This window comes from Balaenoptera acutorostrata, chromosome 17, assembly GCF_949987535.1.
Source record: "Balaenoptera acutorostrata chromosome 17, mBalAcu1.1, whole genome shotgun sequence".
NCBI classification, from domain to species: domain Eukaryota; kingdom Metazoa; phylum Chordata; class Mammalia; order Artiodactyla; family Balaenopteridae; genus Balaenoptera; species Balaenoptera acutorostrata.
In genome coordinates, this window is record NC_080080.1 from 42431758 (window position 1) to 42453996 (window position 22239).

The following is a 22239-nucleotide window of genomic DNA, read 5'->3' on the forward strand; positions in this document are numbered from 1 at the left end:
ATACCTTATTAGAAAGTACCAAATATTTCCAAAGAAGAAGCAAACTCCTTTCAGAGCAATGCCATGAGATTCTTGTCATTGATTCGGGAGGTGAAACATACAAGAGGAAGCTATTTGATTTTGTGGAACAAGGTCATTTCATTCAGCTCAGGGGAGGGCACAGGTGTTAAGAAAGTGAGAGCTGCTTAGCCTCACTGACCTCATTTCCCTAAATGTGGTTATCTTGGCTGTGAAACAGAGGAAGAAGGATCTTTCCTGGGCCTGCTGGTCCACTGAGTATGCTAACCACTGGCATGCAACTAGGTGGTTTCCCTTCACGGTCCCCAAGATAAACGAAGCTTAGGGCTTCCCTGGTGGCTCAGTGGTTGAGAATCTGCCTGCCAATGCAGGGGACACGGGTTCGAGCCCTGGTCTGGGAAGATCCCACATGCCGCAGAGCAACTAGGCCCGTGAGCCACAGTTACTGAGCCTGCGCGTCTGGAGCCTGTGCTCCGCAACAAGAGAGGCCGCGATAGTGAGAGGCCCGCGCACTGCACTGAAGAGTGGTCCCCGCTTGCCACAACTAGAGAAAGCCCTCGCACAGAAACGAAGACCCAACACAGCCATAAATAAATGAATAAATAAATAACAAAAGTGATTGTTTAAAAAAAAAACAAACAAAACGAAGCTTAGAGCAATCACTAAGTCTTCTGAAGGGGATCTGGGAAGCAAGAAGCCCATCTAGAGAGTGGGCTGTGCTCTTGTGCTTTCATTGTGCTAGATGCACACCTAGAGGCAGATGGAAAACACAACACAGCTCAGGAGAAGCCCAGAAATGAATATCAGAATGGATATCAAATTTGACACAAAGGTGACCTTGATTCTCATCTTTAGTGTAGATTCCAAGAGTGACTGAGGGGTGGGAATCAGGAATCTGTCTAAGAGAGCCCTTGACTTAAGAAATCTGGGGCCATGTTGTTTAATCGGAAACCTCATTCTGAGTGAAAAAAGTAGTAACTTGCTCTCAGGCAAATCCATTCTCAGAGTGGTGAGAAAAAGGACTTGGTTTGTGTTTTGGGGGAAGGCTACTGCTGGTTGTTTCATGCAGACTTTGAAGAGGACCCTTGGGTTTCAGAAGCAGGTGCAGCCCGTTTGCATCATTGGCTGTACCTTCTGAGGCATTTCCCATGTCTCTCGTGGCTGGTTATCAACGAACTGAGTCACTGCTCAGACATGGCACCCTGTGCTTGTCTGTGTTTAAGACGGAATCTACACAAATATATGTCAGCTGAGTCTTCTGTGCTAAGTGGTGGGGGAGCAAAATATGGATGAAACTCTTGGATGTCATGGACCTCGCACTCTACAGATAGTTGAATACATAGAGAGTTTTTCCACTTTTTCTTCTTGTCTTCTAATTTATTAAACCTACATTCGAAAATTCAGAAACCTGTTTTGAGATGTATTAGATGTGAATTAACTTCTTTTGGTACAAACGCATTTCTTTCCTGGAGTACAATACCTTTTATGACATCTGATGTTTCCTGAAAATCAATAAAGCCAGTCGATGGTTAATGTTTGACTGAAGGTGAAGGGAGAGGCTGGGGAAGCAGAGCAGAGCAGAGGGAGTGTCCTCTGGGGAAGACACTCAAGTCCCAGCAAGAGTCTCAACAGTTGAATGGAAGAAAAATAACTTTTAACAACCATTTTGTTACTTACAGAAAGGTAAGCGTTGACATGTCTTAACTATGTCGATAGTATATTTCTTTAAGACTGACAGAATAGATGGTGGCGGGATTACTTAAGTTGCTGGACAAATTTATTCCTTGAGGGGTGCTATGTGTCATTTGCTGGGAAGGAAAGTTTATTTCTAGTGTGATAAGTTTTGCTTACCGAGCATAACTTCTTTCGTGGTTTCTTTTTATTAGTCTATAACTTTTATAAATTCATTTGATGAAGTGGTTTGGCTTGAATCTAGCTTGGTAGTGGCATTAAAGAAAAGAATAAGCTTTTGGATGTTTAAATGTGGATTACACCCATTCTTTGTAATTAAAATATAAAAAAAGTTCCTAGCCCTGAGATGCCCTGGGGCTCTTACACTCTACAAATCAGGGCTGGAATCTCATTTTTACGAAGTGTCATCTCTCAGATGTGGTCTTCAAAAACTGAGCATTCTCTTTACTTCTCAGAGAGTGAGATTCAATTTAGGATTCTTAGGACTGACTGCCCAGGACACAGCAGGGAAGGGGAAAGCCATAGGAGGAAAAAAGCCCTTTCTTAAAAGAAGTGGAATAAGATTTGAAAACAAACAGATCTGCCTTCCCAATTGGGAAAGCAAGGCTGGTGTGTATGTTGGTCAGATTCTGGTCATTCTTTCGGCCACATCGGCAGACGTAACATCAACTAATGTGTGATTATTTTGAGATGTCTAAACATGTACAGCTTATTGGTGTCTTCAAAGGTCCAGCCCCTGCCTCTGTCTCAGTTTTTTCTTCATTGTGAGTGAGTGACTTTCTGGGAACAGATGCCCTCTGTGATGGGGGATGCCAAACAGGAGATTGGAAGAGCAATGTATTCTCTAATATTTTCTTGTCTTTATTTTTCTTCAAAAACTTAGATAGCAAGAGAGGAATAATTTGAAAGAAGAAGAAAGCATATGTTTAGATGACATGGAAAATGGATGGCATTCAGCTCTTACCAGGAAACAGATGAGTCTTACTGAGTGAGGGTTTATCATGGACTGTAGTGTGACTGAGGGTTTATCATGGACTCTTAGGTATATAGTTTATGAGTCTTCAGGGTTGGGCAGATGGATTAGGCCAGTTTCATCATTTACCAGTCAGCAGGCACTGAACAGATTGCTTAAGCTCACTGTACCTTAATTTTCTCATCTACAAAATGGAGATATTTGCCTAACCAAGTGGTTGTGAGAGTAAATTAGATCAGCGTGTAAAGAACTCAGTACCTTGTCTGACACTCAACAGACGTTCAATGAATATTAACTCTTCTTTCCATGAGAAAGTTCAAGCAGGTGATGCAGGTCAAACTGAGAAGTTGCTGTTTCATTCTCTAGGGGAAAAAACGAGTAATGTTGCAATAACTACATCGTCCATTGTGCAAGGGAGAAACCAATTCTATGCCAAAGAAGTGGGGTCAAATAATATGAGAGGATGAGAAAACACTTGAGTTTTGCTTTTTTTTTTTTAATGAGGCATTTTATTTTATTTCTTTTGAGGTTTTTTGTTTTTTTTAACAACTTTATTGGAGTATAATTGCTTTATAATGGTGTGTTAGTTTCTGCTTTATAACAAAGTGAATCAGTTATACATATACATATGTCCCCATATCTCTTCCCTCTTGCGTCTCTGTCCCTCCCACCTTCCCTATCCCACCCCTCTAGGTGGTCACAAAGCACAGAGCTGATCTCTCTGTGCTATGCGGCTGCTTCCCACTAGCTATCTGTTATATGTTTGGTAGTGTATATAAGTCCATGCCACTCTCTCACTTTGTCCCAGCTTACTCTTCCCCTTCCCCGTATCCTCAAGTCCATTCTCTAGTAGGTTTATGTCTTTATTCCCATCTTGCCCCTAGGTTCTTCATGACCACTTTTTTTTTTTAGATTCCATATATATGTGTTAGCATATAGTATTTGTTTTTCTCTTTCTGACTTGCTTCACCCTGTATGACAGACTCCAGGTCCATCCACCTCACTACAAATAACTCAATTTCGTTTCTTTTTATGGTTGAGTAATATTCCATTGTATATATGTGCCACATCTTCTTTATCCATTCATCTGTAGATGGACACTTAGGTTGCTTCCATGTCCTGGCTATTGTAAATAGAGCTGCAATGAACATTATGGTACATGACTCTTTTTGAATTATGGTTTTCTCAGGGTATATGCCCAGTAGTGGGATTGCTGGGTCATATGGTAGTTCTATTTTTAGTTTTTTAAGGAACCTCCATACTGTTCTCCATAGTGGCTGTATCAATTTACAGTCCCACCAACAGTGCAAGAGGGTTCCATTTTCTCCACACCCTCTCCAGTATTGGACCTGCCCACCAGAAAGACAAGATCCAGCCTCATCCACCAGAACACAGGCACTAGTCCCCTCCACCAGGAAGCCTACACAACCCACTGAAGCAACCTTAGCCACTGGGGGCAGACACCAAAAACAACGGGAACTATGAAAACTGCAGCCTGCAAAAAGGAGACCCCGAACACAGTAAGTGAAGCAAAATGAGAAGACAGAGAAACACACAGCAGATGAAGGAGCAAGGTAAAAACCCACCAGACCTAACAAATGAAGAGGAAATAGGCAGTCTACCTGAAAAAGAATTCAGAATACTGATAGTAAAGATGATCCAAAATCTTGGAAATAGAATGGAGAAAATACAAGAAACGTTTAACAAGGACCTAGAAGAACTAAAGAGCAAACAAACGATGATGAACAACACAATAAATGAAATTAAAAATTCTCTAGAAGGGATCAATAGCAGAATAACTGAGGCAGAAGAACAGATAAGTGACCTGGAAGACAAAATAGTGGAAATAACTACTGCAGAGCAGAATAAAGAAAAAAGAATGAAAAGAACTGAGGACAGTCTCAGAGACCTGTGGGACAGCATTAATGAGACATTTTAAAGCCCCTCTGATGTTTCACTATAAGCCTTCTGGGGAGGTGTGGGTGTGGCATCCTTTGAAACTTGCTAAGATGTCCCCTGGGAAAAGTCATTGTCATTCAAGGTGAAGATTGCATTTCTGGTACCTCCTCCATTCTTTTTTTTTTTTTTTTTTAATTTATTTATTTATGGCTGTGTTGGGTCTTCGTTTCTGTGCGAGGGCTTTCTCCAGTTGTGGCAAGCGGGGGCCACTCTTCATCGCGGTGCGTGGGCCTCTCACTATCGCGGCCTCTCTTGTTGCGGAGCACAGGCTCCAGACACGCAGGCTCAGTAGTTGTGGCTCACGGGTCCAGTTGCTCCGCGGCATGTGGGATCTTCCCAGGCCAGGGCTCGAACCCGTGTCCTCTGCATTGGCAGGCAGACTCTCAACCACTGCGCCACCAGGGAAGCCCCCCTCCTCCATTCTTTTATGAAAAGCAAAATATATCCTGGCAGCAACTCGACTTCCTATTCCTTTGTCAAAGGAACTCTCTGGAGAGTGTGCTCTCGCTTTTCTTCCAGGTCAAGAGAGACAACTCTGAGAAGGAAAGCTGAACACCACTGTGTCCCTTTCTCCAAAGGCTGACAAATAAGTGCTTTTATGGCTGTTAGTTTACACAGATAGAAATATACATATTTATTTGTTGGCATAAAATTGTATTCCTTCAGAAACCTCTGGTGTTGAATTTAGAAGGGGCTAGTTGTTCTGTGGTCTCCCCAATGATTAAACAAGGAAAGAGTACTGAATTTTGTTAGGGGAATATCTATCTATCTATTTGTTACTTGTGAGAACAAACATGAGTGTTTATTTAGGTATAAGAAATATTAACTTAATAAAAGCAGACATTCACCTAGTGGTGGAGGTTTTAACCATACTCAAGATGATTTTTTCACTTATGCATATATAACAGACGAAGCTATCCTTGGTTATTGTGTATGTGACACAAAGAAAACTTAATTTCTCTTAAAATATTCTGCAAGACTGACACTGAGTTCTCTCATCTATGATATTCTGAATCAATGATTTCTTACCGTATGTTAATTATTTTAAAACTTTAGGACTTGTGTTTCTGAGTAAGAGATAAAGAGAAATCAGAAAGGTAGATTTATGCCCTTAAAGAATATTTAAACTAAGGATGAGCACATCTTCCTCACACAGAGGGTCTGTGCTTGGTCTCTGCAGTCAGACTGACACCCTTTCCTCAACCTCTCTGAGCTGTTTCCTGCCCTGTGGGATGGCAACAGGACCTGCCTATAGGATTGTTGTGAAACTTAAATGAAATAAGTCTTCCAAAGTACTTAGCTTAGTAAATGTTCATTAAATGCTAGTTTTTTAAACTTTCAATTATTAAAAAATACTAGCCAATGAGTGAGATTTCATAGTGGTATGGCATCCTTTATGAAGACAGAACTAAATTTATTTCCGCCTTACTCTCTTGCCCATCCCAGTTGTCAATTATGATTTAATTACAGAAATCAGAAAGTTAGCCTACTACACTCGAGCATGACTGTGCATTTTTGTCATTGCCTCAAGGTCACCTCATAAATGAGCTAGTATTATAGCAAGTCTTTTGTTTTGTTTTGTTTTAAATCTCAGTGTTTAAACCATATGGGATGGGATCTAATTGAGATTTACCTCGTACTGAATTTCTAAGGCCAGAGTGTGTAGTTTTATTATCTTGACAAAATACTCATCTGTGCACTTTATAATACACAAAGAAATGTTGTATAATGCATGAAGCAACACTTTGTCAAAAATAATTAAGCCACTTTTTTGAGAAAAAGTGATTTCTACCCTCCTTTTTAGGCCAGAAAAGACCCTTGTGATGTTGTTCTGCTAGATATGGAAGAAAGAAAGTCCTCCCTCTGTCTCCCTTGTAGAGTTTCTGGGGTGGAAACCTGTGCACCTCAGAGAACTCAACACTGACATCCTTACTGCCAACCTGCTTAAGACGTCAGAGAAGCACCATGGGGTGGGGGGGTCACCATCTGTGTCCCCATGTGGGGGGCCTCCCTCCCCTCTGACCTCCTCACCCCTGCTGCCCCTTCCCTTGCTCATGCTGGGGGAGTGCCGGGTGGGACAATAGCCAGCTGGGAGTAAGAGTGAGCACACTTCCTAAAATATTCCTTAGAACTCATTATTATTTTCTTTAATAATTATGCTTGTAATTTGTATTTAAGTCAATCATAGAAATTTAAAATATTTCAAGAGGAGCCATCTATCCTCTCATAAGACTATTTACCTGATCATGAACCTATTGATTAAGTAAGAAATCACCCTCAATTTTGCATATGTGTAAATCCAGATTTTCATATGCTGAAAGATTGGCATACTTACTGCAAAGTTTAGTGAGAGAACAAAGCGCTTACATTTATGTGTATGTTGGGTGGGGAGGGGGCAATCCACCCTTCGTTTTCCTTCCTTGGTCCTTCCTTCCTCCCTCCTAATCAGTCTGAAGTGCCAGGCAGCAGCCCAGATTTTATGCCTGCCTGTTTGTTTCTAGCTTATTAATGGTCACTTTCATTGGGTCCTTAACTTGCCAAGAGTGCAAATTGGTCAGATCCTCCTGTGATTCTTTCTAAACCTTAAGTGATGTAATTGGTGCCAGAGATTTGTGAGTGAGGACACAAAGATGGGCATGATTGATCCGAACAATACTTGATGAACAATGGTGTGAGCAAGCTTTTTATCTGATCTTTATTCATATCTGGCCTTGCTGTATAACTCATGCTGCTCTTAGCAATATACAACGCAGAGGTAAACGAAATGGCACACAGGATATTTGGTGCTGTTTGGTTCTGGTGATGTTATGAATTCTAGTCACATTCTTTCCTGTCCACATCACCTATGATACTTGAAAACAAATTTTGCAGTCCTCTCCTTCTGTACCTTCTTTGTTCTTTGGAAATGTGTGGTTTAGCCTTAGAGCATGGTGAAGCGTTTTAATTCAAAGCCCTTAACTTTTTTTTTTTTAACAAAAAGGATGAGCCATGACTGACTCGATTTAAGGTTTACCTATCACTTAGCTTTTGTAAGAGAGGGGGAAAAAATCAGTGCTTATGTATTGATTTACTTGTCGATTTTGAGAACTGAGACCTAGAAATTTCCTGTCCTTACTCAGATAAATGGGGAAATGACAGGAGGGTCTAAAAATGCCTCTTGGAGTCTCTGGAGCCCAGCAGGAGATTCGATCAAGCTTGGAGTGGTCCCCCTGGGATGCCGTGGGCACTGCATGTATAATAACTGGATAAAACCCCATCTGAGGCCACCCTATCCTGGGACAGCAGTGCCTTTGTCAGTCAAAACGAGAGTTCCTTGATATGTTAGTTTGCTAGGGCTGCTGTAACAAAGTACCACAGACGGAGTGGCTTAAGCAATAGAAATTTATTGTGTCACAGTTCTGGAGGCTCGAAGTCCAAAATGAAGGTGTCTGCAGGGCTGGTTCCTTCTGAGGGCCATAAGGATTGGTTTGAGGGCTTTCTCCTTGGCTCTCAGATGGCTGTCTTCCCCATGTGTCTTCATGTTGTCTTTCCTCTATGTGTGTCTCCACATCGAAGTTTTCCCTTTTGATGAGGACACCAGTCATATTGGATTAGGGCCCACCCTAATGACTTAGTTCTAACTTCATTACCTCTGTAAAGAGCCTGTCTCCAAATAAGATCACATTCTGAGGTACTTGGGGGTTAGGCTCCAACATGAATTTTGAGGCAGGGGACACCATTCAACCCATAACACTTGGCTTGGTTAAAAAATAAGAGACTGCTGAGGTGAAGGTCAGAAGGAAATGAGAAGGAGAGAGGGTACAAATCAGAAATAGATGTGCTGTAGGAGCCAAACTCCTAGGCTGATGGCCCTCTGAGAAGGCAGACTCATGTCAGCATCTGAAGAAGAAGAGCAGCTATGGAGTGAAAAAAAACCTTTTTGAATTTTTGGAAAGATGTATAATAGATTCAGTACTGCTAGATATCTTATTTATCAGGATGCTTGTGCTTTCATAGAGAGAATAATATATGAATAAGAGTATAGGTGTGAAATTAGCCAGGCAGTGTGATCTTGTACAAGTCTGGTAACTTTTTTGACCCTCACCTCTTGATTTTTGATCTTTGAGAGAGAAATTTTAACAGTACCTGCTTCATAGGGTTCTTATGAAAAATCAATAAGATAATTCATATAAATCTCTCAGCATGTGCTGAGACAAAGGGTTTCTAGTAGATGTTAGCTGCCTTTGTGATGTTATCCTGGCTGGACACAGATTCAGGATATGGAGGGTTTCAGTGTTGTCTGGGCTACGGTGAATTAAATGACGCCTTCAGCCTTAATCTGCAAGTCCAGCAGCCCTGATTCTGCATGTGTAAATGGTCCAAGATTAAAGCAAGTGGTGGTGGCTTTTCAAAACTCCCCTAAACCTTTGACCTCTGTTGCTAAGGATGTACTTGCCGTCTCAGATAGTTGCCATAGAAACTGTCTGAATTTAGTCTTTGTACCTGAGGAAACCCTGACAAATAGCAAAAATTCCCAGCAGATGGTTGTATCAACTATTTCAGGTAGTTCAGACGGAATGTCACTGAATTATCTGGAAATCTACTCCAATCCTTTGCCAAGTAGGGTTTGTGAAATAATCTATCAAGTGTGTATGGCTTGGTGATTTTAGGCAATTTCAGTTATAAACCATGGTTTCCCTCCAGCATCATTATGATCCAGGATGTGGTATTCATTAGTGAAATTATGTCTGTAAGAAGAGGAAATACAGGCAAGACTTGTTTGAGAGGCTGAAGTCCTCTTCTGGAATAATCCTAGTAGTGGTGTAGTTTGCCTTGGATCATTCAGACGAAGGCTTTGCCTGGCCACTTCATTTGGCTGTGAGGGTGTTGAGGTGAAGGGTGCTTCTTGAGTATCCTTATGGCCAGGGCCATTGAAAGCTGGGAATTGTGATAGGAGCTGTCCTGTGGGACAATATTTAATTTCTGACTAAGCAAACTTGGGTGGCAGAAGGAATTTTTATTTGACAAACACTGTTCAAAATATTAACTTATTGAGTCCCATAACTCTCAAAAGTAGATACTTTATTATCCTTGCTTTACAGATAAGTAGACATGAGTCAGTGAAGGAGCCAGGATCCAAACCAGCCAATCTAACAACCACATGGTGTGATAGATTTGTCCACAAAGAAATCACAAGACCCTAGGCATGGGAGCAGAAAGCAATTACTTCTGTTTCCCACCAGAAACCCTTCTGTGAAGGATGAAACTAAATGTAAATGACAAAAGAAAGGATGAGTGTAATTCTACGTTTACTTTTTAGGTTCCATTAAAACACCCCGGACGGTGGTCTGTTTGAGCATCTGACTAAAATAAGGCATTTATTTTTTATTTTTTATTTTTTTATTTTATTTTTATTTGTTTTTTATCATTCAACTTACATGTCTTTGGAAGATTGAAAGTGCTAAAAAAATCATTTCAAGTGGAGATGGTATATATATCAACCAGTTCTTAACCTATTTACTGAACAGAAATCTGTTCATGTATTTAAAAGAGAAATAATCCTTTTCGTCAACAATAAAAATTTATTACTTTGCATCAGAATAAACCTTTAGATCTCAAATTAGTTTCCTTTAACATTTTCTGTTTATTCTGAAAGCTCTTATAGATTGGACAAATTCATAGAATACCAATCTTAGACAATCACAAGTGTTTTAGAATTTAACAAACATCTGTTGAGAGCTTAGTATGTGCAAACCATACTATGAAGAGCCATGAGAGGTTAAAAAAATATAATTTTTTTTATAAGTTTATTTATTTATTTATTTATTTTTTTTGGCTGTGTTGGGTCTTCGTTTCTGTGCGAGGGCTCTCTCTAGTTGCGGCGAGCGGGGGCCACTCTTCATCGTGGTGCACGGGCCTCTCACTCTCGTGGCCTCTCTTGTTGCGGAGCACAGGCTCCAGACGCGCAGGCTCAGTAGTTGTGGCTCACGGGCCCAGTTGCTCCGCGGCATGTGGGATCTTCCCAGACCAGGGCTCGAACCCGTGTCCCCTGCATTGGCAGACGGATTCTTAACCACTGCACCACCAGGGAAGCCCCCAAAATATAATTTTAAAATGAGGTCTCTGTCTTGAAGGATTTTGTATTCTAGTAGAGGCAGCAACACAGACATGTAAATACGTGATAAAAAATAAAAGGCAGGCAGGAGGGGCCTTGAGAGGAAGATGCTTCTGGCTGGAAATCAGGGAGATTTCATGAAGGACGTAGGTTCTAGCTCCATGAAGCAGACCCTGTACCCCTTATTTTGTCATCCCCGTTCTTAGCACAGTATCTGGCACATAATAGAATTATTAAATTCAGTGATTTTAAAATAAATGAATAAGTTGGTCTTAGATGGTAAGGTATGAGAAGTAAAAGTAGAAGTGAGAAAGGATAATCTCAATCCAGCTTGACTCAGAAAATATCAATTGTCATTTACTCCGGGTGGGGCCCTGTGACGGGTGGGGAGAACAGCCAGTGACAAAGCGTGGAGACAGGGAAGCTCGGTGCAAAGTCCATGGGGTGCTCAGCATTACTGGGTGTGGTGGGTGTGGGAGATAAGGCCAGAAGAGTAAAGTGGGAACAGCATTTAAAGGATCTTGAGGGACTTCCTTGGTGGCATAGTGGTTGGGTCCCCGCCTGCCAATGCAGGGGACACGGGTTCCAGCCCTGGTCCAGGAGGATCCCATGTGCCGCGGAGCAACTAAGGCCGTGAGCCACAACTACTGAGCCTGAGCTCTAGAGCCCACGAGCCGCAACTGCTGAGGCCTGTGCGCCTGGAGCCCGTGCTCCGCAACGGGGATGGCGGGCCACAGCAGTGAGAAGCCCGCGCACCGCATTGAAGAGTAGCCCCCACTCGCTGCAACTAGAGAAGACCCACGTGCAGCAGCGAAGACCCAATGCAGCCCCCCCCCAAAAAATAAAAATAAATAAATAAAAGTTCTTGAACGCTGAGGGGTTTGAGGAGAAAGATCCTCAAATGTGTCATTATCGTCTGTATTTTTACATAAGCAAATATTGGTTGATAGCTGATCATGTTTATTTGGCTAATATAAAAAAAGACTAGTTAGACTTAAGAATACCAATTTATTCATTTAGATACATTTCATATTGCAATATGCTAGAAACTGCGATTGTTATTTGTTTCTGTGTGTTTCCAAACCCTGTGAGCAGTCTAAAGCAGCAGAAAAATGTCTTGTTTGTGTTTGACAAGGAGCCAATTCTAAAATGATGTTTGGACACATAGACCAGACTAATTCTGTTGCAAAAGCTCATTTCTAAGCATTCACAAAATTTACAGATCTAATTGCACTGAAGGGGTGTAGTCCTAGCTCTTCCTTAAAATAGCTGTAGATCCTTGGGACAAGTTGCTTCATTTATATAGCATGTACAAGCAATATGTACATTTTATACGTCTCTACATCTCTACACCTACAGCTACGTCTCTTCGGCTATCACACTGTGTAGGGTATAGCAGAAAGACTCGAAAGACTCTTTGGACTTTGGCATCTGACAGATCTGGTTGGAAACACGGCAATATCACTTCCTAGCTATGTGTCTTTGGGTGAATGGCTTAACTTTGAACCTCAATTTCCTCATGTACTAAGAGTAACATTTCCTAACTCATTATGTCTGTGATAAACTCATAAGAGCACTCATTATTGAGCAATTGCTTTATTACTGAGCAATTGCTATGTATTTTCCATTTGAGGAAACTGAGGCACAGAGACATTAAGTAGTATACCCATAGCCACACAGCTAATGAAAGGCCAAGCTGGGTTTCCGGTCCAGGCTGACTCAGAGTTTACCTTCTCCACCTCTGTCATTCTGTTTGTAAAGGTCCCGCCACTTATCTACCCTATAGAATGATGCTTAATAAATGCTCATTTCTATCTTTATCTCCCGGGGCATTTGTGAAGCTAAAATGGGATAGTACTTTGACCTTTTCAAAGTTCAAATATAAGCTATCCAAAAGTAAGGAATTAAACAGTTTCAGGGTCTAAATTTTTAGAGTAGTTAGAATTTTATAACCATTTTCCCATGCGGATTATATTGATGATATAAGTTCAATGTAGAAAACTTTAAAAAATAAAGAAAAAGATAAAGAAATAAACCAAGATCATCCACAATCCCTAGAGGCAATAAAATAATTGGAATTTTAGTGAAGTGAATGCATTCTTCATTTCCCTGGTTTTTTGTTTTGTTTTGTTTTAGCAGTCCAATATTATGATAGGCAACAACCCTGCTTTACAGGCCATGTGGAAAATTTATCTCAGATCTTAAAATCAGTTAGTCATGACGTGTCTTAGGGTGAAAGTTATAATTTCTGTGAAATGCAAAGGCACAAGGAAAAAGGAAAAATAACATTGAACAGAATAGAAGAGGGGCAGAGTTTGGATTTTTATTGGGTGGCTTTTGAAGTAATAAGAAGTACATTTTTTCTTTAGATGTATTGCATAGTTAACAGCAAGGTTTAGAAGAGCAAAGAGGCAGCTGGTGAGGTCTTTGAATGAAGGGTTGTGAACATTCTTGGGTTCTTCCTGCTTGAAGAAGCTCATCTATTTGCAGCTTTGAATCAGCATCACTAAAATTTCAGTATCTAGTTATTGTGGCATTTGCCAAAACATATATCCCACACACATATAATGAGTGAAAATTATATTTATTGCCTATCATTTAAGACTCTTAAATGAAGAAGACTAATAAAGTGAAGCGGTTAGTAAAGATGGAATTAGCACATGCTTGTTTCCGGATGTTGACTTGTAGTTGCTGTGGACAAGGTATCAGGAAGCTTCTGGAAGTCCAGGCTGTTCCACAGAGGAGAGGCTGAACTTCAAGGATGTATTCTACTAGATTTATAAATGAATATCATCCAATGATCCTTTATGCTTGGAGAAACATGGTTTTAACAGGATGGCAACTAATCAACTTATCTCCGGTTTATTCACAGGAGTTTGAATAGAGAAAACCATGATGTTGCAAGCCCAACTGCACTGCTTGTGTCTCTTTACACTTTACTTGGTAAGAGAAGAGAATGTTCTTTATTTATTTAGTAGAATATTTCCAGTCATCCTTCTACCCCGTACCAGGGAAGCAACGGCTATCATCATTTAAAAAATAGTCTATCAAAATGAACTCATTGCGAACAAAGGACACTTTGCCCCGATGGACTATTTTTGTTGAAATAGCTACAAGTCATATGTCCAACCTTCAACCAGAGATGTGCTTTCTCCTCAGCTCTTAAAAGCCAATGCCACTTCACAGGCAAGGTTTAAACAAATCCATCTACTTAGCTTTAGACCATTGCATACAGCTCAGGGAATCTGGAAAGAAAAGTATACTGATACATGTGTTAGTCTATGTCCCTTAATCATGACTTCTTTTTTTTTTTTAACTTTGACCATGAGAAATTACCACCAAAATTAAGAAAAGCATTTTCTCCATTTTTGACCCTTCTCTGCTCTGTACTTTTCTTCCCGTATATGGCTTGGAGTTTTCTGACCAAATTTGTGCTTAGTCACTTGTTGAGCTAACCCTATCGACTCGGGCTTCTAGAAGTTGGAGCTGGATGGAAACTGGGGAGACCAGACCTTAACCTCCGGTAGAGACAGGGATGCCGTCTTCACTTTCCTTATTAAGCTCATAAAGGTTATACACTTTCCAAATCTGTTGTATTATGAAGCAAGATTATGGGGAAGCATTTGCTTTCTCCTTAGAAGGAAGCTACTAGATCCTCATACCTCTAATCTTGGTTCCTTTCTTCTAAAACCCAAATATAACATATTGAATTTCAAGTTCCAGAGAGCCCCTGAGAGCCCACACAGTTCAAAATATTTAGAGTGAAATAAAGCCAAACTTGTAAACCTACCAGAGCTTTCCCCTTGGGGGGAAAATCTGCAGTTCAAACCTTATGAGCAAGGTGCATCCTCACAGACCTGGGCTTGAAGCTTGTAGCTAAAACTGCCTAAGGACTGGGTCCAACATCCCCACTTGACTTCTCTCCTCTTCCTACCCTCTCAGATGTCCTTTGCTATCTATATTATCTCAGAATGGTGGTGAAGTCAGTGCCTAGTTCAAACTTGGCACTGCTATTGATCAGTGACAAGAACTTGGGTGAGTTACTAAGCTCTGAACCTCAGTTTTCTGCCCTGTGAAATGGGTCTAATAATAGTACTTGCCTTATGTGGCAATTAAATGAGCTAATGCATTTATAAAGCCCTTGGATCAATGACTGGCACAGTCTAAGGGCTTGATAAATATTAGCTATTAGTATTACTACCACATTTTAAATATTCAGCATCTACACTCAAATGGACTCTGACCTCCATGAGGAGGACTGTGTTTTAATCATCTTTGCAGCCTCAGCACATAGCACAGTGCCTGGAACAAGTTAGAAATTAAATACATAATTATGGATTTATATTAGGAAACATTAGGAAACAACAGTGAGACCTAAGAGAGACAGAAGATTCTGTCGCGATAATCTGACATCAGCAGGCTCATCAGCTTCTTGTCTGAGAAGGAGACATGCATTCTTCTTCCTAGATAAAGGATGAAAGTAAGTTTTCCTTTTTCCCTGCTCTCACCCCAGTGGGATTTCTACCTGGAGTAAGAAACACTGCCCAAACTGCTGCTGGCAGCAAGAGCCTTGCCCAGGAGACAGCCACGTGCACAGCTGTCTCTGGGTGAAGGAGGGAGGCTGAGACCTGTGTGCTGGGATTTCAGGGGCATTGGGACAGAGCCATTTCTCTTCTGCCTTCACCGACCCCTATGCCCAGACCCCCTCCTGTGAAGGCTGGAAGTTCCGTTGGAGCTTCTTTCCTTCAGCATAAAGTTTTTTTAATCAGCAGAGGTAGCCATTTAAAGTGATTGCCAGTCATTTATTCTATACTATGAGTGGCTCTCCTGTCCTTTCCTGAGAACTGGTTCTCATAGGGGGTTAGAAACACTGCATGAATATATTGTAAGGGCACTGATGAGAGGGTTTGGGAAAGAGTGTTGAGTAGGGAGGCAGGGAAATCAAGGAGAAGCCAACTATTTTGGAGTTTTGCCTGGGACTATGCTTCTTCCGGAAGGAAGAAGAGCTGACATACATACTATGTAAACAATGCAGAGCACTCTTGCTGGAAAGTACAATGACGGTGGCTACTAGGCAGGCAGATCTGACAACAGCATGCATCCTTTGCTGGCCTGGAAGGCAGTGGAGCAACATGGTGCAGAGCTGGGGCTTGGTGGTCCAACAGAGCTGGCACCATCCCACAGCAGCACCAATTACATGTGCCTCTGCTGTGGGACTTCTCCAGAGCTTCCCTGATATTGTTGAGGATCAGAAGAAATGATGTGTGTGGAGGGTCTAGTTCCATAGCTGCCATACAGGAAACACTCAAAAATATCAGTTCCATTCTCTTCCTACTTTTCACCTCTTTATGCAAGATGGTGGGTTTTATTCTTCCAACTCTTTTCACAAATTTCCACCATAGCATTCTTCCCAATTATGGATGTATGGCTTGATGACTCATGATATGCCCATGCATTTTGAAATCTTTATAGCTCAGATAGCCAGGTTAATGGGCAGGAAGAGAGATTTGTTGCCCTGATACGAGAACCCAACCCAACTTTGAACATTGCAGCTGAGACTTATCCTTTATTTCTCATAGGTGAGTCAGCTCGTCCACCTGGGAAAAATGCAGGCTTATTTGTGAGGTTTGCCTGACTAATGTAGTTTTCCTATAGACGCCGTCACTGGTGTGATCAGCTGAAAGATGGACTGCTTGCTGATGTGAGCAGAAAGTTGATGAAACCGTTTGCTGTTAAGCAGTAGCCCCTCAAAAAGCATTGCCCTCGTCCTGTACCAACCATGGCACCCACTTCTTGTGTCCTGCCTTCCAGAGGAACTGATGGAGCTGGAGAAGATGTGGAAAGGAGTGGAAGGGAGGAAGAGCCCCCAGAGGAAAATACACTTTGAGAGGAACTGATGAGCTAGAAGTCTATATAATTATTGTGTCAGTTAAGAATGCTTTTAGCTACAAGCAAATTTAGAGTGTCTCCAGTCAATAGGGATTTATTTTTCTCAGACAACGAGAAGCCTGCCGTGGGCAGTCCCGAGCAGGTTTAGCAGTTCTGTGATGTTATCAGAGATTTGGGCTTCTTTCTCTTTGCTCCACCGTTGTTTGAGCTGGTTTGTCCCCTCGTGGTTTCATGATGGCTGCCACAGCTACAGACATGAGGTCCATTGCTTGAGCAAGAAGAACAGGGCAGATGCCAGCCACATCTGTCTTTCTTAATCAGGAATACAAAATCTTGACCAGAACCATTCCCCCACCTCCACCCAGACACAGCAGACTCCACCTTTTGTTTCGCAAACCAGAACTGGGTCACTTGGTCACCCTCCTAGCAGCAAGGGAGTCTGGGAAAGAGATCACTTGTCTTCCCAAGGGAGAGAGGCTGGCGATGGCTGGGGTCAGCTAACCCAAGGGCCTGACACAACTCTGAGGGAGAGGAGACCAAATTCCAAAGTCCTCTGTATTCTTGTTTGTTACTATTTTTTTGTTGGACAACCCAGATCAACTTAATCAAGATTCAATGAACCAAGGGATATAGTACAAGACCTTCTTCCCCATGATTTCATCCTAATTGTTTTTGGGTTATTCCCAGTGTTTCTATACGATAAGAGTGTACTAGCTCCTCATAAAGAAATGGAAAATAAATTCTCTTCTCACCAGTTCTTCTTTCTTTTTTGGTTTTACCTGTCCAGTTCCCCAAACCATTAACTTTCCGTATCATACTTCTGATTCTAACCTATCCCACCCCTGATTCCCATAACAAGTAGGAGACCTAAAGAACCACTCGGGAAGGAGGGGGGACTGGCATCGGTGTGGGTGCTAGATCCTTCGTTCCAGAGGGTGCTCTCTGTGGGGGTTTACGGCTGGCTGTCCCTTCCTGTGTTCTGCCTGCTCCGCTCTGCCTCGCGACTCCCATTAGTGACCAGTCCTGGTGGGAGATGAAGGGATGGCAGGAACTACTGCTGAATGCACCCTCTTGCACATCCCCATGCTGCCAGCTTCCCACCCCCCCGACCCCCACCCCAGGCTGTCTTGGCTGCTTTTGCTGGTGTGTAGTGGGGGTAGTGGCTAAGAGGGCCGGGTCTGGAGTTGCAGGTTCGAATCCTGCTTCCTGCACTACCTGGGCAAATTTCTTAACCTCTCTGCGTCTCAGTCTAATCACCGGTGAAACAGAGCTGGCAATAATAATCTACCCTGTAGGGTTGTTGTCGGGATTCAATGTGTTTAGGACAAAGCTCAGCATATACTAATTTAGCAAGTGTGAGCTCTTCTTGTTGGGTGCCAGGCAAGCATTGTACTAAACACGTCTACATATTTTTTCCCCTTAAAAGTTCAATTGTCTTTGAGGTGCCTGAACTCTAGTGTGCTGGGAATCTGCCATGGATTTCCTTATAAACCAACAGGAGTGAAATAGAGGGCTTTTAAGAAGCTGGTGTAGGGCTTCCCTGGTGGTGCAGTGGTTAAGAATCCACCAGCCAATGCAGGGGATAGGGGTTTGAGCCCTGGTCTGGGAAGATCTCACATGTCGCGGAGCAACTAAGCCCGTGCACCACAATCACTGAGCCTGCGCTCTAGAGCCTGCAAGCCACAACTACTGAGCCCACGTGCTGCAACTACTGAAGCCCATGTGCCTAGAGCCCATGCTCTGCAACAGGAGAAGCCACTGCAGTGAGAAGCCCTGGCACCGCAACGAAGAATAGCCCCTGCTCGCCGGAACTAGAGAAAACCTGTGCACAGCAACGAAGACCCAACGCAGCCAAAAATTAAAAAATTAAAAAAAAAAAAGAAGCTTATGTAAAACCATGTAGAATTTAACAGCATAGTGGCATTGTGGGAAGATCATGAACTTTCCTTCAGTTAGAACCCAGTGTGTGTGCCATGTCAACTGCTTATGGGTTTTACTCTGGGCAACTAGCTAACCTCTGTGAGCCTCATTTATAAAATGGGAGTGTTAATTTCTCCCCACAGGGTGATTGCTTGAATGGTTAAATGAGAAAAGCAGTGCTAGGCTCTAAGCAAACCATTTTGACATAGTAGAGCCTCAACAAATATTAGACCCCTTCCTGCCTGTTTTGACTAGATTTCACACTGTTTTGAGCCCGGTTAGAATCTTAGGTTTCATATATCAGTCCTGGAACCATAAGAAAATCAGCAAGTGACACATATACATTCATAGTAGATGGTGATGCTAATTTTCTTTTTCTTTCTTTTTTTAACAGACAACTGGATATGGCCAAGAGGGAAAGTTTAGTGGACCCCTGAAGCCCATGACCTTTTCTATTTTTGAAGGCCAAGGACCGAGTCAAATCATATTCCAGGTAATGGCTACTCTTGATCACTGTCATCTTGATTTTGCAGGCTCTCTCAGTGGACTTTTACTCCTTTATCTACCGTACACCCAGAAATAAAATATAAGCATAGTAGATCTCATTACCAAGAATGATTTCAGAAGCTAAGTTAAACACAGAGATGAGTGGCTTCAGTGTTGTAAGACGCTCTACCTGACATCCTCATTCGGACTTCCTCCGTGGTGCCTGGAGCAAGTATTCCCATCTCTGGGGTGGGGACCTTGGTGCCTGTAGACTCCGCCTCTTCCCCCAGGGTGGGAAGGGAACCTGTCTCTGGAGTGGCATGGCCATCTGAGTATCTGTCTCTTCAATGAGCTGGCTGCTTGAAGAATTTGAAGATGAGGGTTCTCTGGATTAGCGCTGGAATGGCCTGCTTTCCTCACCGCCTCCTCTGAGCCCATCCCTGGGCCCTCACCCATGGGTTGGACAAGGCACACTGGGTGGCAGTCATCTCATTTAGTTAGTTAACTGAGAAAAGCATCAGATTGAGGGGAGGATTGCAAGAGACTTCAGCTTTAAGGGCCCTGAAATAATCCCGGAAATGTAATGGAGAGAGGGAGAAAAACATACTACTGCACGGACCAGAAATCCCCTGGGGAAGCCTGCTGGGCCTTGGAGTGGTTGAGGATACTTTGATGAGCCTCTGGGTGTGCCCATGATCTCCCATCCCATGCACTGGGGGAGCAACAGAGGGTTGCTAAACTACCATCTAAGGTGGATGCCTTCTGTTAACTGTCCAAGCATTTGTTTTCGGCAGTTCTCGTCCACAGAGGAGAGACTGAAAGCTGCCTCATCCCACCTTCTCTCATTTGGTAGCAAATTAGTGCCAAGGGGCTCCATAGTATGAGCTGCTGGGGGTGCACGTGTATCTATGTGCCCTGCTGTGGGTATTTTAGAGGCTTTGACCTCTGCAGTCAGGGAAGCCGCCACTGAGTGAGGAGCAAATGCTTTGAGAGCTGGAGGCTAATAAGAGAAGAGTGTCCCAGCAAAGGCACAGCTTAGACACCTGCCCTGTGCTGGGAGAGGGCAGGGCATGCCCCGAGTTTTGGCAGAAGGCCAGCAGAGATCCTGAAGAAGAAGGTAGGAGAGGAGGCTGCAGAGACAGGAAGGGTCCTGACCTCTAAGGCTCTTACATTTTCTCCTCAAAGCAGCAGGCCTGAATCAAGTTTCTTTTCAGGGCTACAAACTGGAGGGCGGGGGGGGCGGGGCGGGAAACAGAAGAGGTTGCAAAGGAACTGGTTGGGAGTCTATGGCAGGGCTCACACAAGAGATGATCTCGTTAACTAACTTTCTTTCCCTTGCCAGGGAGCACTTAGTTATAGATATCTCGCTTACATTAAAAAAATTCTGTTCAAGATGTAGAGAACAAACATATGGACACCAAGGGGGGAAAAGGGGGGTGGGATGAACTGGGAGATTGGGATTGACATATATACACTGATATGTATAAAACAGATAACTGATGAGAACCTACTGTATAGCATAGGGAACTCCACTTTGCTGTACAGTAGAAACTAACACAACATTGTAGAACAACTATACTCCAATAAAAAAAATTCTGTTCATTTGTGTATTTTTATGCTTCATAAGCTGGTAAGAATGCTGTGGGCTAGGCACACGTTCATCTTTTTTTTTGAATTTGATATATTCTTATTTATTTTTATTGGGGTATAGTTGCTTTACAATATTGCGTTAGTTTCTGCTGTACAACAGAGTGAATCAGCTATATGTATACATATATCCCCTCCCTCTTGGACCTCCCCCTCCCATCCCACCTATCTAGGTCACAACAGAGCACCGAGCTGAGCTCCCTGCGCTATATAGCAGGTTCCCACTAGCTATCTATTTTACACATGGTAGTGTATATATGTCATTCCCAATCTCCCAGTTCATCCCACCCCCCTATGCCCCTGCCCCATGTCCACATGTCAGTTCTCTATGTCTGTGTCTCTATTCCTGTGTTGCGAATAGGTTCATCTGTACCGTTTTTCTAAATTCCACATATATGTGTTAAAATACAATATTTATTTTTCTCCTTCTGATTTACTTCACTCTGTATGACAGACTCTAGGTCCATCCACATCTCTACAAATGACCCAGTTTCGTTCCTGATGGTGCCTATTGTTACAAGGCACTATGCTGGGACTGAGGATACAAGATGACCCCAACACCATCCCTGTGCCCAGTGAGCTCATAGGGTAGTAGCTCTACCATTGAGTAATCCATTAACTCAAAATGGATTAAAGACCCAAATGTAAGACTGAAACCATAAAACTCCTAGAAGAACACATAAGCAGAACACTCTGATATAAATCATAGGAATATTTTTTGGATCTCTCTCCTACAGCAAAGGAAATAAAAGCAAAAATAAACAAATGGAAACTAATTAAACTCAAAAGCTTTTGCACAGCAAAGGAAACCATTGACAAAATGAAAAGACAAACTACGGAATGGGAGAAAATGTTTGCAAATGATATGACTGATAAGAGGTTAATATCAAAAATATAGAAAGAGCTCATACAACTCAACATCAAAAAGCGAACAACCCAATTAAAAAATGGGTAGAAGACCTGAATAGACATTTTTCCAAAGAGGACATGTAGAAGGCCAACAGTCACATGAAAAGATGTTCAACATCATTAATCGTCAGAGAAATGCAAGTTAAAACCACAATGAGATATCACCTCACACCTGCCAAATGGCTATCATTAAAAAGAACACAAATAACAAATGTTGGTAAGGATGTGGAGAAAAGGGAACCTTCATGCACTGTTGGTGGTAGTGTAAATTGGTGTAGCCAAGGAAAACAGTGTGGAGCTTTCTCAAAAAACTAGAACTAGAACTACCATATGACCCAGCAATTCCACTCCTGGGGTATATATCTGAAAAAAATGAAAATACTAATTTGAGAAGATACATTCACCCCAATATTCATAGTAGTATTATTTACAGTTGCCAAGATATGGAAGCAACCTAAGTGTCCATCAATGAATGAATGGATAAAGAAGATATTATATATATATATAGATATATATATATATATATACACATGTACATACACACACACACACACACACACACACACACACAATGGAATACTACTCAGCATAAAAAAGAATGAAATTTTGCCATTTGCAACAACGTGGATGGACTTGGAGGGTATTATGCTTA

At 42.2% G+C, this 22239-nt stretch overlaps 1 protein-coding gene across 5 annotated transcripts in view; it reads left to right on the plus strand.

Annotated features, from left to right (window-relative positions):
• Positions 1-22239, plus strand: part of CDH17 (cadherin 17) — a 130023-nt gene that overhangs the window by 40490 nt on the left and 67294 nt on the right. For 3 of the 5 annotated variants that reach the window (XM_057532487.1, XM_057532485.1, XM_057532486.1), the window contains exons 2-3: positions 13609-13679; positions 18940-19038. In XM_057532487.1, coding sequence (XP_057388470.1) covers positions 13629-13679; positions 18940-19038 — 150 coding nt within the window. In that variant the 5' untranslated portion in view covers positions 13609-13628. Of the gene's footprint in view, positions 1-1580; positions 1702-13608; positions 13680-18939; positions 19039-22239 lie in introns of those variants that run through there. The other 2 variants (XM_007164919.3, XM_057532488.1) reach the window with 2 other exon arrangements.